Source organism: Chionomys nivalis, chromosome 25 (genome assembly GCF_950005125.1).
Source record: "Chionomys nivalis chromosome 25, mChiNiv1.1, whole genome shotgun sequence".
In the NCBI taxonomy this organism is placed as follows: domain Eukaryota; kingdom Metazoa; phylum Chordata; class Mammalia; order Rodentia; family Cricetidae; genus Chionomys; species Chionomys nivalis.
In genome coordinates, this window is record NC_080110.1 from 8,904,194 (window position 1) to 8,922,012 (window position 17,819).

A 17,819-nucleotide genomic window follows, 5' to 3' on the forward strand; every position below is an offset into this window, starting at 1 on the left:
CCTTGAGTTTGATGAAAGACAACACCCTTTTACACCAAACCCGGTACACCCTCGGCTCCTGTAGGCAACGGCTCTTAGCTGGGTTGCAGCCCCCAAAAGGCGGCAAAGACTCAGAGGACACTTAGCATTTGGCGCGCGTTCAGTGCCGGTACCCCAGGCTGAATTGGGGGGCCCCGAACCCAGGCCGTGGGGCTCCCAGAGAAAGGGTGCCGCGAAGTGGAGGGGAGAAGGCTTGTTTTTCTGGGTGATTTTGGAAAGTAGTAGCTCGCCTGTTTCGCGGGTTTTTAAGCCCCTTGGCATGCCCTGACCTGATCCGGAGGGAGTCAACTGCTCTCAGGAATGTTCCTGGAGAAGGTGGGAGACTGCTTCCCAGGCGAGGCCCGTGGGTGCTGGAGGGCACCCGCGAGGTCAGGCGGGGAGATGCCCGCAGCTGGGGCTACAGAGACCCCTCCCGGGGCGGCGGTGACGACGACCGGACCGAGCGCCTGCACCGCCCGGGCTGTCAAGCGCGGGGGGCGGGAGGGAGGAAGGGGTGGAGGTGCGAGGGGCGGAGGAGGGCTGGCACCGGAGCGCCGCGGTGTCGGTGCAATAAAAATGCATCCCATGGAACTGCCCATGGAGAAGGACGGGACCGAGCCGCGGCGGCCACAGGAGGTGGGAAAAGCGGAGGAGGACGGCCGGGAGGCGGCGGCGGCGGCCGGGAAGTGAAAGGTCTCGCAAAGTTCAGCGTCGGCTGCGGGCGCCGAGCCCCGGGCGAGCGGCTCACCCGCCCTCAGGGCCGCTCAGCGGGCAGCGGCCAGGCCGGCTATGGTCCCGGGGCTCCCGCCGCTCCTGAGTTGCCCGGGCCCCGCCAGGCCGGTGCGCGACGGTCACCCCGCCGCCCGGCGCGGCCCCGGCCCGCGGCTCCGCGCCCACGGTGCCCACTGAGCGAGCCTGGCGTCCCGGGAGGAGGAAGAACCACCGAGCCCCGGGTGCTCCCAAGGACCGCTGCCGCTTCATCCCACCCGCTCCCGCCGCTGCCCGGCCATGGGGAGCTGCGCACGGCTATTGCTGCTTTGGGGCTGCTCGGCAGTGGCCGCAGGTGGGTGGTGACGCGGCCGGGCCCCCACCCCTCTTCCCTTGCTCCTGCCCCCCTCACCCCCAAGCTCGGGGACTGGGGGATATAGGGGACCCCGGACAGGGAGCCCTGAGCTCGGCTACCGAGGATGAAGCGAGTGGCCATGTTCCATCTCCTTTGCCCGCGACTCCGCACTTTCAAACACTTGATTTTTTTTCCCCCTGCTACTGAGATACACATGTCCTTGAATAACCAGAAATCCTGGGTACGCCCTACAGGAGATAGAGAGATCAGTGTTTCTTTCTGGGTTTGGCTCGGGGGTGAAAAACTGCTTTTGCACTTGGCGAGGGGAACAAAGGATCCAGCTCGCCATCCCCGGGCTCTCCATGGCCTGAGGAGTGACGAGGAGGGGTGGCCCAGAGACCCTGGGCGTGCGTGGGCTGAGATCGCTCTCTCAGTTAGAGCGATCACCACCTTCCCGGATCTTATTTTGTGTACTTGGGAACCAGGTAGGGCCACCTAGGGTGAGGGTGAGCGCCCTCTTCCCGGGTCGGTGGTTCCAACCCAACGTTGTAGAACTCGGAGCTGGGGACCATGGGGGGTGGATCACTCAGGTGGTGATTGCCCGGAGCTGGCTGACCGCCCCTGGGGAATCGGTACCCTGGCCGAGGCTCTGCAGGAGGTCGGAGGCGGGTCTGCTCCTCGGTTGGCTCAGTAACTGGACTACGGGGCAACCGTCAGATGTCCTCTCCCTCCCACCGGAGTCCTGGCTCTCTTGGGCTGCCCTTAGGCCACCGGTTCCAGGCTCGCTGGTCCCTGAGCTTCTTCTCTCCCTTCCTTCTCGCAGGCCACCTGGCCTTCAGTTGGGCTAAGTACAGCACGGTGGGGTACAGGGTAAAGATGGTGAGGCACCCTGATTTCATCCTCGCTCAGACGGACGTGACTTGCTCTAGAGAGTGGAGTTAGAGGAGAGTGGAGAGTTGGTTAGAGGTGGCGATTGGAAGATTCAGAGCATTGTGGCAGGCATCTTTTTGGTTGAGCTGCTTCCACTCTCTCCTCAGAGCTGCTGGCTGGAAAGTCTGCATCCTCAGCGTATACCCGCCACAATCAGTTCAGAGATCTCCACTGTTTTTGCTCACCGATAACTATTACCAAATTATTAGGGTGCGGTAACTTTTATTCATTATTTTTTTCCCAAAGGATCTGTCAAATTTCTCAATGTTAAAGAGCTCACTTGAATTCTTCCTGCTCACACTCCTTATTACACGTTGCACATCCATGCTCCCATATCCCCAAAGTGAACTTTTCATAAACTTTCCCCTTTCCAAGTCATGTTATGACGCCCCCCCCCCCGGAAAAAAATAAGGGAGCAATCAAGAGGTTGTAAAAAAAAAAAAAAAAAAAAGCACCGGGGCGAGTGTTGCAAGTCACAGCTACTTGTACAGGCAGTATGCGCTTTCCCCCTGGATGTTTCACAGGTGAGTCATAACACCGTGTGCTTGTGTGTTTCTGGCCACAGGCAGCTGTTGCGCCCGCTAATCAGAACAATGGCAAACAGTCTGGGCACTGGACCCATTTTCATTTGACACTTAAAACATAACGCCTGAGGAAACCCCTCGTTTGGTCCGAGCCTGTGTGAGGTGGTGATTGTCACTGTGTGAAATCTCTCCTCTCCTGTCAAAGCTGTCATTTGCCTCCCATCCAGTGCCCCTATGATAACAATTCAGAGGTCTGTCTCTTAAGCAGAAACATTCAATTAGCCAGAATTTGGGGTTCGGTTTCCTTTTCCCTCTTTTCCTCTGTGTTTTAATTTTTCTTAAATGGACAATTTTTTTTGCTTACGGTATTCATAATTAAAATGGCAAACCCGAATTAAAGGATTATGACAGGTAGTCAGAATGTGACTAAGTGGATACTGTTTATCGTTCTAAGTACTCCTGAAACAGTAAGGTGGGTGGGAACCTTGGGAGGAAGAGTATGTCTCTTTAAGACAATGCTTAGTTCATGGCACTTGTTAGAGGTGCGGTTTGGTGGGCCAGCCCATCAACATTCTCCAGCTAAGCTAACAGGTAAGTACTGCAAACCTGCCATAGGGAGAAATACTTAAGAACTAGAGAGCAGGGACTATAAGGTTTCCCATTGTTTGGTAGTTTGGAGGGTTTTTTTTTTAATAGTCACATTTAGTTAATATTAGACATGGATATCACACCTTTAAGAGCCAGTGATTTCTAGCTTTGCCTGAACTGAGACCCCACTGTATATTTGTTAAATATCTCATGTTGGTTTTCCTAGAAGATCGCCCCATTTACTGGCTAGAGTAACAATAAATAAAGAAAATGAAGGAGATAGGAAAATTGCTAGCTCAGATGCCAAGATGCTTGTCACATAAGCATGAGATTCTGGGTTCAGTACCCAGCAATCACATCAAAAACACTGGAGAGGCTGAGACCAGTAGACCCGCACATCTCGCGGGCTCGCTAGGCTAGGCTACTCGGCAGTTCCAGGCCGGTGAGAGACTCTGTCTCAAAACCACAAGGTGGAGGGCTGAAGAGATGGCTCAGTGAGTAAGAGCACTGGCTGCTTTTGCAGAGGACGTGGGTTCTGTTTCTAGCACTGAACACTAGGACTTACAACTCTCTGTGACTCCAGTTCCAGGGGATCCAGTACCCTCTTCTGGCTTCTTCGTGCACCTGTGTGCACCATGCACACACACACACACAACTAAATTTAAAAGCAACAAGATAAATGGTACCTTAGGAACAATACCCAAGGTATTCTGGCCTCCACATGCACACATGCACACACTCACTTGTACACACATTCAGTTGCACACCTGAACGCACACACATACTTGTATACACGAATCGCTATGTCTGATAGTGTTCATGGTCCAGTTTGGTAACTTCTCATCTAGAAAGGCCCGAGGTCTTCGGAGGATATCTTGACTGTTGTGGGTAAATCTGGGACACAGCAGATCACTCCCATTTCCAGTGATTTTGTCTTGAATGACCTCCGCTCTCCCCTCCACAGGATTAAGCGGAGTAGCCGGCGCTAATTCTCGCTGTGAGAAGGCCTGCAACCCTCGCATGGGCAACCTGGCTCTGGGAAGAAAACTCCGGGCAGACAGCACCTGTGGTCAGAACGCCACCGAACTCTTCTGCTTCTACAGCGAGAACGCCGACCTCACCTGCCGGCAGCCCAAATGCGAGAAGTGCAACGCGGCCCACTCTCACCTGGCCCACCTGCCCTCGGCCATGGCCGATTCGTCCTTCCGGTTTCCCCGGACATGGTGGCAGTCTGCGGAGGACGCGCACAGAGAAAAGATCCAGTTAGACCTGGAAGCGGAGTTCTACTTTACCCACCTCATTATGGTATTCAAGTCCCCCAGGCCTGCAGCCATGGTGTTGGACCGGTCACAGGACTTTGGAAAGACGTGGAAGCCTTACAAGTACTTTGCAACCAACTGCTCGGCTACTTTCGGCCTGGAAGACGATGTCGTCAAGAAGGGAGCTCTCTGCACGTCGAGATACTCCAGTGCTTTCCCGTGCACTGGAGGAGAGGTAAGGGCACCTGTTTAACTCTACACTGGAAGGGGAGAGAGGGGAGAAAAATGCCACCAGCCCACATTTTTTAAAAAGCGTGAAGCTGTACTTGTAGCAACATGAAGGAAATTAGAATTTTTCGTGAGCTTTGTCATAAATTATTTCTCACCCTTGGACATGCATGTGCTGTTGTTCTCAGACAGCTGTCCCAGTGGCTGGATTTTCGTCAGGATTCTAAGGTTCTGGCTTTTGCATGTGCACGATCCTTCTGCTTAGGATGCTTAAGGCTGCTGGTCCCTCAGCTAGCGGAGGTGTTTACTGTGTTGCTGAGAAAGACTGCTCATGAAGCACGTGGTGACGTGTTCCTGATACTCACATCATAAATAGGCAGGAAATAAAAACAAAGTCGAGGGAGGGGAAGAGATACTCTTATCAAAAGGCCGTGAAGAGAGGGGCAGAGACAGTGACTTGGTTGCTGAATGGCTTCCCTTGCAGGTGTGATGACCTTAGTTCAGAACCCCCACGGAAAAAGCTGGGTGTGAGGATGCTTGCAACCTCGGGGCTGGGAAGGTAGAGACAAGAGGATCCATGGGTCTTGTTGGCCAGCCATTCCAGCCAAATCAGTGAACCATGGGTTCAGTGAGAGACCCTGTCTCAAAAAGGAAGGTAGAGAGCCTGGGGGGATGGATCGGTTGGTTGATCAAGTCCCTGAGATAACAAGCACAAGGATTTAAGTTCAGATCCTTGGCACGGATGTAAAATAGCATAATGGCTCCCTAAGGCCTGCTTGCCGGCGGGCTAATCTAGCCAACTGGCAAACTCGGGGTTCAGTGAAAGGTGCTATCTCAAAAGCTAAGGTGGAGAATCATAGTGAAAGATGTCAACTTCTGGCCTCCAAATGCATAATATACGCACATGCTTACACACATAGACTGCACATGTATTACACACAGGCATCTAAGGTAGAGAAGTGATCGAGAGGTAACTCTGACCAAGGAAGTGAAAGATCTATTTAACAAGAACTTTAAATCTTTGAAGAGAGAAGTGATCGAGGAAGATGTCCACCAGCAGCCCTACTCTCCACAAGCATGTATACATACATGTACATGCCTAGTACACATGCACACACATACACTACACACACACACAAAGAAGATAGAAAAGAGATAAGGGAGGGTGCTAGCCCTCAGTGTCTGGTCTCCACACACATGTACATGAATCATACAGACATGTACTTGTATACAAACAGACACACACACACATACCCCTTGGAGGTTTGGTGCTAAGGTGACAAGAATGTGTGGGAAGCAAAGGGAGACTGTTCCTTTTAACACAAAGGACGATTTGAGGCTCACATACACACGAACTCCACTTAGGGATTTGAGTCTGTCCTTTTTCCTCTGCCCAAAGTCAGGCCATGTGCATTCTGTAAATCAGTCTTGCCAGCTACAGGCCCAATTTCTGTTTATTTTCCCTCCCCTATGGGGAGCATAGGGCTTTTTCACTCTCATAGAGGCTCCCGGGAAGTTCTCCCTAGGTGTATGAGAGTGTACAGACAGCAAACTTGATGAAAACAAGCCGAGAGACTCTGATGCTTTCAACAACTGAACCAAGAAATGCTGATTGGAGGAACAACAAAGAGGGCTGGAGAGATGGCTCAGCGGTTAAGAGCAATGGCTGCTCTTCCAGAGGACCCAAGTTCGAGTCCCAGCAGTCACATGGTGGATCACAACCATCTGTAACTCCAGTACTAGGGCATACCAGGCCTTCTCAGACTTTCATGGGTACCAGGCACACACATGGTACACAGACATACACACAGGTAAAACACTCATACATATAAAATAAAATTAAAAAACGGAAACTATTGAGAGGGAGCGGGGGAAGGGGGAGGAGAGTGTCATCTTCTGATGCTGATACCTACCATGAATTTAAAGACTAGATAAGTAACGTGCAGTCAGGAGTTGTCTTACATAATCCCCCAGCATCAGAACATCTAGTGCTCCCTGGAGACACTTTTGCCCTATGAGGAGCGGTGAATGCCACTGGGATCTAGGAAGCCAGGGATAGAGCTAGGTCCCAGACAGTGTACAGAACAGCATTCTCTACTCCTTCTCCAACAGAATTATCTAGCCCAAGATGTCAACACCGCCCCGGTTGGGAAAGTAGGAGCTGGGCGTCGGGCACGCATCCAACACACATGACACAAAAGCTATAGTCACCGAGATAGGCAGCTCCCGGCATCCTTTACACAGCTACCCACAGGCTTCCCAGATGGCAGCGTTTAGCAAACCTTTATTGAGTCCCTGCTGTGTGTCAAGCGCTGTTCACAGCGCTACTAGTTCTGCTTTGGGTTGGTAGAGGATCTGCTTGCGCTGGGACCTGATGCAGTATGTAGCGTGGGAATTCTTTCTTCCCTGGGGTCTCTGTGTCTATGAGTTCAGCCCCAAAGCACTCAAGAACAGTGATACTGGAACCAGAGCCAGGAAGGGCATGGTCTGTCACTGTTTCCCATTCTCCTTAATAGTCCTTAAAGCTTGCTTCATATTGTAAGCCTTTTATACACTGTTATGATGGGCATTTTTAGAGATATGAACCAGGAAAGAGAAAGATAAGTTAGGCTCCTTGTTTTCTCATGTGGAGAACACTTTATGCTAAAAACAACAACAATGGTTTGAACTCTGAAACTACTTTGGGATTGACCCACAGGCTAGTATTACCGGGCCACATGTGTTTGTAAAGCAGCAGAAATAGTGAACGAGCAGATGACAGGGGCTTGGTTACTAACAGGTGCCACCCTGGGTGAGGGCAGCGATTTCACAATTATGCAGAGATCACTAATACAATACTTACCTGAGCTGCCCTGGAAGCACAAACTAAACTGCTGGATAGCTCAGGCTCTCAAGGGTTTGCCTCGCAAGCACAAGGACCTGTTTCCCATCCCAGAACTCACATAAAAAAGCTGGGCATGGTGCCACACACTTGAAATCCCCGCCCTGGGAAGGCAGACCTAGGCAGCCCAGGCTACTTGGTGATCTCTAGGCCAGTGAGACCCTGGCTTTAAAACAGATTAAAAAAAAAATAGACAGCCCCGGAGGAACAACATCTAACCTTGTCTGCTAACATCCACACATGCACAAGTGTGCCTAAACACAAATGTACACATGCACACAAATGTGCACACGCACACACTTGTGCACAATATTAAATAATTATCATCACCAACACTTACATCACATTCCAAGGAGAGACTACAATTTTTATCAGGGATTTTAATGGACAGATACCCTTTTAAATACACGTTGTAAACGTTTTCGGTTAACCCTGCTATTTTAGCAGACTTCTGTTTCAAGGGCGAGGAAACGGCGAGTTCAGCTTAGCGCCCCCTAGAGCACTAAGAGAACCTTGCTTCAAGATCAGAGCCAAAGGAAGCCCCCTCGGATCCTTGGAGAACTGACCTCTCATTATTTATTCTAAAACAGAGGTAGAGCAGAATGAATGGCTCTGAGCTACAGTGAATTTTGTCGCTAACACTGCAAACCACCAGGTTGTATCTTTGGAACACAGCATTCAGAAAAACAAGCCCGCGGCTCGGATTTCAAACACGACAGTCTCAGGTTCCGTTTCTCGCTTGCCAATAATCTCGTCGATCTGTATCTTCCTGAATTCTATATGCCTTGCTCACAGTTTCGGTAGGCAGGTGTAGTTATGCGCCTGACATAATTTGGCTCCCAGGGTTCATTCAGAAATCTGGATCTGAGCCTTGAGATCTTACAGCTGGCCTCCTAAAGAGTCTCATGCCTCTATCGACAAAGCTGGAGGGACCACATTCTGAAAGAGGGCTTTCGGAACATAGGTGGCATTAATCCACCTGGGAGGCAAATGCCGTGGTTGAACCCAGGGCCTCGGACATGCTGGGCAAGCTCTCTACGTGGAGTCACATACTCAGACAGGAAAGATTACTTTTTAGCCGGTTGTGGCGGTGCACGCCGGTAGGATTTGCTGAAGGAGGCAGGAGGATCACGAGTTCGAGCTACACATTTTTTTTAAAAAAGATTACTTTTTAAACCATAGAGTTAAATTTGCCACACAGACTTCCGAAGGTGGCCAGTGGTTTTAAAAAAATGGGGTGTGGTTATTTTTTAAAGCGTACCTCCTACCCAGGAGACGAGTCTGTTGCCCAGAAGTACCATGATTTGCCCAGCAACTTATTGTAAGCTGTAGGACAGAGTTAGGAACAAAGCTGCGGCTCTTCTGACCCTATCTGCCCTATAAATTGTCCTTCCTCTAATAGTGACACCCCAGAACTGCTGGGCACCCCCTCCTTCCTCACTGCCTCAAAGCCATTTATATTTGTTGGTGTTCATTTGGATGATATAAAGAGGAAAAAGAATCTTCCAAACAGCTCTCTCCTAAGAAACAGTATCTTCTTGTTTCAGTGGTATTTCAAGATGGACAGATGGAATGGTCAAGTTAGTCTAGGAAACACGGACAAGGGTCATGATCTACTTTCTGTTGCTATAACAGAATGCCGGAGTCTAGGCAATTTGCAGGAATGGGCATGCATTTGGTTTACAGTTCTGGAGGTTGCCAAGTCCAACATCGCGGTACCGGTGTCTGCTCGGCGTTCTAACGGAATTAGGACATCACATGGTTTCACAGCACAACTTGCTAGCTTGGGTCTCCTTAGTTTTATAAAAACTACTAACCCCATCCCCCTCTAATGCTCTCCCAATTACTGCTCCAAGTCCCTAGCTCCAAATGCTATCGACATACGAATCTGGAGCTAAAGTTTCCCACACGTGACATTCTGGTGAGCAAAGTCAAACAACTGCAAGTAGCCTCAACAAAGTTGAACATCTGTAAACACAGATACTCTCATGTGCCTTGCAGCCAGTGAGAGAAAAAGGAACACGGCATTCATTTCAACTCATCTGGCCATGGGCCCTCCTTCTGTAGCATCCAAGTTACGGTCCGCCAGGACTCCTGAGCTCCACGGTGCACCGTGTGGGAAGTCCTGCAGTGGAGGCACTGAGGGCTGCCAAACCCCAGTGACAAAGGCTCAGACAGGCCTGGGGCTCAGGTGGTTTGATTTCAAGACTCTCTGTCAACCAGGGGCTTAGTCAATTTGACAGAGGAGTAGATAATAACAAGCTTTGAGCTGGAGATGGTGAGTTAATTAGGCTCATTCAAGCATGAAAAGAGGCCCCTAAGAAAATGCAGGAAGGAGAGATAGCAGATCATTCAGGGCCCCAGTCTTCCAGGCTTCCCGGAAGTGGGATTTTGATCATGTGAACTGAAATCAATGGTAGATGATGCAGACACCATCTATCTCTCTGGTCATTCCCTGTACCATTAAATGATTATTAGAAGAATTCTACACAAAATTTGGATCACAACCAATTGGCCCACATAGGGTTTTTTCCCCCTCCAGAACATATATCACACTCAAAGAGAATAAAGACATAGGCAGCAATAAGAAAGGCCAAGAGCACAAAGAGGAGCTTGGTCCCCTTGGATAGACAATGTCTGCTAACAAGGGTGGGGATTTTATCAATCTTATTTATGACTGTTGCCTTGGCACGTAGGACGTTGCTTTGATCATATAGGCAGTCAACAAATGTGTAATTGGGATGAATGGAGGGGCTGGGAAAGAGCAGAAAAATGCTCTTAAATTGAAAACGAAGGAGAAACAAATAAGGCCTAAGTGGGGACGAGAGGCAGAAGTTCCAGTTGACGTGCAAGAAACTAAGTTGGGGGTAATAGAAGGAACATGTAGGGAGGGACAATTAATAAGGACGCCAATGTCCACTTGCCCAGCCATTTAAGTAACTTTTGAGTTGCTGTGTGTCAGGCAGGATTCACTCTAGATTTCAGTGGTATATCAGTGAACTAGGCAGAATTTCCCTGTCCCAATGAAAACTTAGATTCTAATGCAGGGGTGGGTGGGTGGTTGGGATTGGGGAGTTGGGAATAAATAAACTATCATCTACCAGAGATTGATAAATACTAAGAGGAAAATAAAGCAACACAGGATAAGGAGAATGTCAACAAAGGGGGTGCTACTTATAAAATTTATTAAGGAACTTATGTTTGATAGAACAGACAATGCCTGGGCTTCTGGAAAGCCCTCATGCGTGAACATCATCTGTAACTTAGGTTGGGGACGGAATTCGGATTTTCACACTTGTACAGCAAACACTTCACTGACTAAGCCATCTGTCTCTCCAACCCCCAGAGTCACGTATCCCTCAACATCTAAAAAAAGTAAAATGAAGTTGGTCATTAATTATTATGACACAGAGTGATCAAAAAATTTTTTTTCTAATCAATCAAAAACTACTTCACTACAATGAGAGTGTTTGAAAAGGTCTTTAATGTCACCTTGGGGTGGGGGTACGACGATGACAGGGGAAGAGACTACAACTCGTGAGTAATTTGAAGGCTGGAGAGTTTAAATGGCTACCCTACAACTACCCCCACCGGACCCTGTCTTCCTGACTTCTGTTCCCACGACACACACGAAGCTGAAACGCGCCTGTGACAAGCTGGGTAGTGTGACCGCGGGGACTGTGCGCGTTCCTTTTCTTTGTGATCTTACAGCCTATTGGGTGAGGGGGCATTTCTGCACTGACTCCTTTAGTGACCTAGGGCAGCATCTTATCATTAGTCCCCCAGATGCTTGCGTAGATGGCATGCCCTTTAAGGTCCAAGCATTTTCTTGTCTCTTTGTGATATTCAAAAGTTTGAATTCTAATAACAATGACAAAAGTCTATAGTGCAGAAAACAGTCACCTGATTGGGTTTTTACACCTATTTACATGGATTCTGTGCTAAACTATGCTTGGGATTTTTTTTTTAACTTGAAGAATAAAACAAGCTAATACAGGAACAGGGATGCTTTGTGAACAATGCTCTTTTCTTATCTGCAGTTTTCTTCAGTTGCTGACATCTCTCTCACCAACAGTAGGAGTGATTGATGGAGAGCTAAGATCTAAGTGGCCTTCCGATCGGAAGGACCCTGTAAGCATACTGCAGACTCCTTTCTTCCTAGAACCCCATTGAAGCTGGGCATGGGGGTGCTCGCCTTTAATCTCAGCACTGGGGAAGCAGAGGTGGAGGGAGCGCTGTGAGTTTGGGGCCAGCCTGGTCTACAGAGTGAGTTCCAAGATAGCCGGGGCTATGCAGAAAGACTCTGTATCAAAAAACAAAACAAGAGCCCTATTGGTCAGGCATCAACATGAACCACGCTTCATAGACATAAAAATGGAGACGTGGTGAGTCAAATGAGCGATGAGCTAGCCCATATGAGAGATGGGGTAACAAGCTTACCTTAGAATTAACGATATGAGTAAGTTCTAGTATAACTTCAGAGTAGAGAAGAAGGCTGTCGGGATGGCTCAGAAGCTAACCACACTTGCGACAAGCCTGATGACCTAAGTTGGATCCTCAGGACCCAGGAACGGAAGGAAAGAGCTGACTCTTGCAAACTGTCCTCTGACCCCTACACATGTGCTGTGGCATAAACCCCACCCCTGCCCCAATAAATAAGTGGAGAAAAATTGTTGAAGAAGAACTCATTAAGTAGACGATAAGACTAGAGCTAGATTACCCTGTGACTGCTAGAGACTGCAGAGACTGTCCAGACTGATGGGTAATTTGAGATGAGTTGTGTTATATACTTTGGTTTAAGAAATGGCTGGTTGCTTATGTTGTAAAGATACTTATAACAACTGAAGATTTAGCAGTAGCCCAGCGATTCTCAACCTTCCTAATGCTGTAACCCTTGAATACAGTTCCTCATGCTGTGACGACCCCCAACCGTAAAATTATTTTCATGGCTATTTTATAACTATAATTTTGCTGCTGTAAATCTTAATGTAAATACCTGTGTTTTCGGATGGCTTTAGGAGGCCCCCGTGAAAAAGCACAAAGAGATCGTGGCCCACAAGTTGAAACCACTGATTTAAAATAAGTCATATAGGAAGGAGTATGAGGCTTCTGGAGTCACTGAGCATGCGTCTTGATTGGTTTGTTTTGGAGAGGAGGGGAGTACCTTCCACCTAACTAGTAATACTCAAAGAAGTTTCTCTAAGTTAGTTATCTAATGTATTAATGTGTCTGTCGTCTTGAAGTTCTCCATTAGCTATAATTGTATAATACTATGTATAGTTACATACAGCAATTTGATTATATACAGCCTAAGGTATTCCTTTCCTTAGGGATTATAGCCAAAAATGTACACTAGCATCTACCAAAAAAAAAAAATCCTTCAGTATAAACAAAACTCGCCCAGGGATGATTGGTTAAAATTATTTAAAGAGGTTACGGAAAAGGGGAGCCCAATCATAGATGTCCTGGTGCCTGGTTGATTGAGGAGAGAGAGAATGCATGTGTGTGTGTGTGTGTGTGTGTGTGTGTGCGCATGCGCATGCATGTACAGGTATACACACATCTTCCTCTATCACTCCCCATCTTATTAAGTCTCTCACTTAACCTGGTGCTCACCAGTTTAGCTCAACAGGCTGGCTAGCAAGCTCCAGGGCCCTGCCTCCTAGCTCTACGCACACTCAACATAGCACGAGCTTGCCACCATGTAGCCCGAGCTTGCTACCATGTAGCACAAGCTTGCCATCATGTAGCATGAGCTTTTATGCAGGTGCTGGGGACCCAAACTCAAATCTTCATGCTTGTGCGAGCACTTTGCCTGCTGAGCCGAGCCATGTCCAGAGCCACCTGAGTGGACTTTCCACCAACATAATAATACCCTGATTGGTTTATTTATTTATTTATTTATTTATTTTTAAAAGTCTGTTTTGCATTTGTTTGTTTTGTAGTTATTCTATTGGATACTTTAACTTTGCCAATATTTAGTCAAAAATATTCGGGAAACTTTGCGAAATCAGATTGCAAAATGTCAAATTTTCAAGTGAGTCATTGAAATATTAAGGTTAACGATGAAGAGCATGTGAGAGGAGGATACCTGGAAGTCAGGTGTGTTCAAGCATGTGGGGCAGCCTCAAGATATAGGGAACCTTCAAGACCAGAATAGAGATTAAGGGTAGTAGGTGCTGGGAGCTCCAAAAACCCATGAGGTGATTCACATTAGACTGCTTCTGACCTGTGGTGGGAGGTGTGTGGGAACGAAGGGGACTCTCTCCCTATTGGAACCTGCCTCCTATCTCTTCCACTCCTACAGGATTTGTTCATTGAAGGCCATTGTTCTTTGTATCATTGTATCCACTCTGTGGATGCCAGCCCCCAAAGCTCTCACCAGCACAGACTCCTATAAGAAGTTAATGTCTACGATACATTCCTCGAACTGGAACTGAATTGGATGAACTCCGAACTGTTTATTGATTGTGCCGGATGTTACACACTTACTAAGGAGTGATCCTTGCAAAATATTCACAGTTCACTCTTTCTCTTTAAGAATAGCTGGGGGAAAACCTAATTTGCAGAGAGAAAGTTTTGAGGTTTGTTTGTTTGTTTGTCCCTGTAGATTCGGATGGATGGATGGTAAGAAAAATGCTAAGCAGAGAAGGGAAGAGAATGTGCAGAAAAGGGATGAATGCTTAGGCCCAGCCCCCAGGGAAAAAATCATGACGACTGTAGGATAAAGTTCCAGAAGAAAGTTGTGAGCGGCTGCAGGCCTGGTCAGGAAAAGCAGGCGCCCTGGGCCTGCTGGCCTGGTGCTTTCAGAAACACGAGGCAGCTGATGATGATTTAGCTGAGTAGGTGAGATCGGAGGGAAGATGGGCAGCAGCTAGGAGGTGGATCTCAAAAGCAGGTACCACAGGGAGGTCCAAATTCACTCCCAGACCAATTAAAACCAAATCATTATTTTCAGCATCTTCTTATACTTAAAAAAAATCCAGTTTGCACCACCACTGGTTTGACTTCCTTATCATGGCATTAGTTTTTACCCTGAGTGCTATTATGGTATGAGAGATTTTAAATAAATGGTTAATATATTTTTTTTTTTTTTGGTTTTTTTCGAGACAGGGTTTCTCTGTGGTTTTGGAGCCTGTCCTGGAACTAGCTCTTGTAGACCAGGCTGGTCTCGAACTCAGAGATCCGCCTGCCTCTGCCTCCCAAGTGCTGGGATTAAAGGCGTGCGCCACCACCGCCCGGCTGGTTAATATATTTTTAAGATACATGTTAAGAAAAGACTACACAGGGAGGCAGGATGAAAGAAGAATTAGGGACCAGCAGGAATGCTTGGCAGAAATCAGGCCAGACCTCACAGAGGCTAGATGGGCAGAGGGTGACAGTGGAGGTGGCAAAAAAAAAAAAAAAAAAAAAAAAAAAAGTTGGATTCTGGGTGTGTTTAGAAAGAGCTAACACATTTGCAGACAGGTTAGGTAAGCGGTGTGTGTGTGTGTGTGTGTGTGTGTGTGTGTGTAAGAGACAAAGAGACAGAAGGGGGAGGGGAAGGAAGAGGGAGAGGGAAAAATATAAGGATGCTCGTAACTTGTACACCTGGAAGAATACAACAACCCTTTGCTGAGAAGCAGAAGACTCTGGGGCGGGGAGACAGAAGCTGATTTTGACATGCTAAGTGTACGCTGTTTATTAAACACCCAAGTGCAGGCACTGAGGAGGATTAGAGTTCAGAGATGTTGACAGTTTACAGACTATATCTGAAGCTTGACACTTGCATCGCATAATTGAGTATACCGGTATGGATAGGAAAGAGGAAGGCCTGGGAACTAAGCCCAGGCAGGGACAACTTTGTCCATTGATGCTGCCGTTTCTGAAACACTCGTAGAAGTCCTGAGGCATTCACAAAAACCAGTCTTGCTCACTTATGGGACCAGTGGCGATTGTGTTCTGACTCCACTGAGTTGCCACAGTCAAAAGGATGGGTGTATAAAATGACAGGGAAGAGGGGAACTGGGAGCCACATTTTGGGTTTCCACAAGAGGCATCAACACAATCAAAGAAAAGGAAGAAACAGTGGCTGGGACTGAGTGGCAGTACATCCTTTAGGTCTACTGTCTATGGGTCCTCTCCAACAAGTTCTACTTCTTATCCACTGGCCTAAGTTCTAACTCAAGCTTATTTTGGGTGGGTGGGTGGGTGGGTGGATGAATGGATGGATGGTTGGGTGGGTGGATTAGATGGATGGATGGTTGGGTGGATGGGTAGATGAATGGTTGGGTGGGTGGGTGGATGGATGGTTGGGTGGGTGGGTGGATGGATGATTGGGTGGATGGATGGATGGATAGATGGGTGGATGAATGGTTGGATGGTTGGGTGGATGGATATGGATGGATGAATGGTTGGGTGGGTGGATAACTAGATAATTCATATTCATCCTTAAGGCCTTTGCTTAGGGGCCATCTTTTACCTAAACTCAGGGATAACTCTACTGTACATGTGTACCACATGTGTGTACTCTATACTAACTTTTGCTGTGGCAACCGTCACATTTGTGAGCTCCTTAAGGAGGCGCAGGCCACACCTACAGAAATACTCCCTGAGTGTCTAGCATGCTCCCTGCCATTAGGGAGATATCATCAAATAAATGAACTCTAGAATTATCACTGTTGATATCACTGATAGCTCTTCACCGTTTCTTTCTGATTTAATTTCATGGCAAAGAACTGGGTATAAGGTACATAAATAGGTGTGCTTCAGAAGCGACTTGCTAAATGCCTCTTAAATCTGCCACTCGGCGCGACAGATCCCCAGGACAGTTGACAAGTGTAACTCTCCACAAACCCATGATGTCATGGGTTCCATTCTTTTGCAAACCCAAGCTGCAGGCTCTGTTCCCAGTTGCCTGAAGCAACTGTACGAAGGAAGACTCCCATCTATTCCCATCTCTTGGAAACAGTGCAAGGTGCAGGGAAGGGGTTACTCCAGGATTCAGTGTTTTCGCCGCTGCAAACAATTGGGAAGGGATTGCGCATGCGCTTCCGCAGTGCTGCCAACTGGGCTCTCGCCACACTGCTGCGTTGATGGCAGGGGTAGTTGTTTGGGAATTCTGGAGAACAAGCCTCGTGATGCTATCTCTGGACAAGCTTTCATGGCTGTTGGCTTGCGCGCGTAAAGCCGGGCTTGTTCCTCTCTCTCCCAAAGACCTACTCTTTCAAGTAAACCAAATCCAACATCCACCTCACCTGCTTATCTAGAGCGTCAGAAGAAAAACTAGCTGAAACAGAAACTATTTTAGAGAAAGTTTAAATATTAGCCAGGTGGACCACCAGGCACCGGGCACACACCTTTCATTAGGAGGCAAACAATTCTCTGGGTTCTGGGTTCAAGGCCAGTATGGCCTAGAGAAGCCAATGCTACACAGAGAAACAGAGAGGGGGGAGGGGGAGGGGGGAGGAGGAGGGGGAGAGGGAAAAGGAGAAAGAAAAGGAGCGGAGAAAGAGAAGGATAGAGGGAAGAGAAGAGAGAGGGAGGGAGGGAGGGGGGAGGGAGAGAGAGAGAGAGAGCGTTTAAATATCATTTTCTCACCAAAACAATGGGGTTTCTTTTGGAGAGAAAAAAGTCTGTACTGGGTCTAGCTTCCTCCAATTATTCCTGTTATTCATATGGTGTGTGTTTAAGGACTTGATAATCTGAGAGTTTTAACTATGGATAGATAATTACTGAAAGATGGAGAAGGCACTTCTTGGGGAGGACTATCCAGAAAGTCACCTCACATGCTAGCTGGAGAGTTGAGCACTGGTTGATGAGAAGGAGAATGGGAAGGAGAAGCTGGCCATGGAGGCTTGAGTCTGATCTGCAGGGACTCGGACCTGTGAGAACTGGAGGCCCCTCAGCAGCTCTGGGCAAGGGTAACATAATCGGAGCCGTTGAGGAAGAAAACGCAGGGACGGGCATTGAGAAACCCTTGGGCGAAGTTTAGGAGATTCATTTTGGGAGGGATACATGTAAATTGCTCTGTTCAAAACTCGACCACCCTGCCACCACCGGGGAGGTGTGACTGACTTATCAGCCATTCATGTGAAAAGAGAGAAAAAGAAAAAAAAGAAAAAATAAGCCCTGAGGGTTTTGGTTGACTGTGATTTTGGTGTGAATCATCAACATACCGCGCCTGCCAAAAAACCTGAATGCAATCTTAGGCCACATTAGCAGAAGAGCAGCGTTCCAAGCGGAGGAGAGAATGGCCCTCTGTCCTCCTCCTTGTCAAAGCACAGCTAGAATATTATGCTCAGGTCAAGGTTTTCCTACTTAGAGAATGGCCAGCAGCACTAGTGAGA

General features: G+C 48.0%; 1 protein-coding gene across 2 annotated transcripts in view; it reads left to right on the forward strand.

The window, feature by feature from the left end:
- The first annotated feature begins 581 nt into the window (after positions 1 to 581).
- Positions 582 to 17,819, forward strand: part of Ntn4 (netrin 4) — a 103,546-nt gene continuing 86,308 nt past the window's right edge. For both annotated transcript variants that reach the window (XM_057758161.1, XM_057758162.1), the window contains exons 1-2: positions 582 to 1,081; positions 4,088 to 4,617. In XM_057758161.1, the coding sequence (XP_057614144.1) occupies positions 1,027 to 1,081; positions 4,088 to 4,617 (585 nt within the window). In that variant the 5' untranslated portion in view covers positions 582 to 1,026. The remainder of the gene's footprint in view (positions 1,082 to 4,087; positions 4,618 to 17,819) is intronic.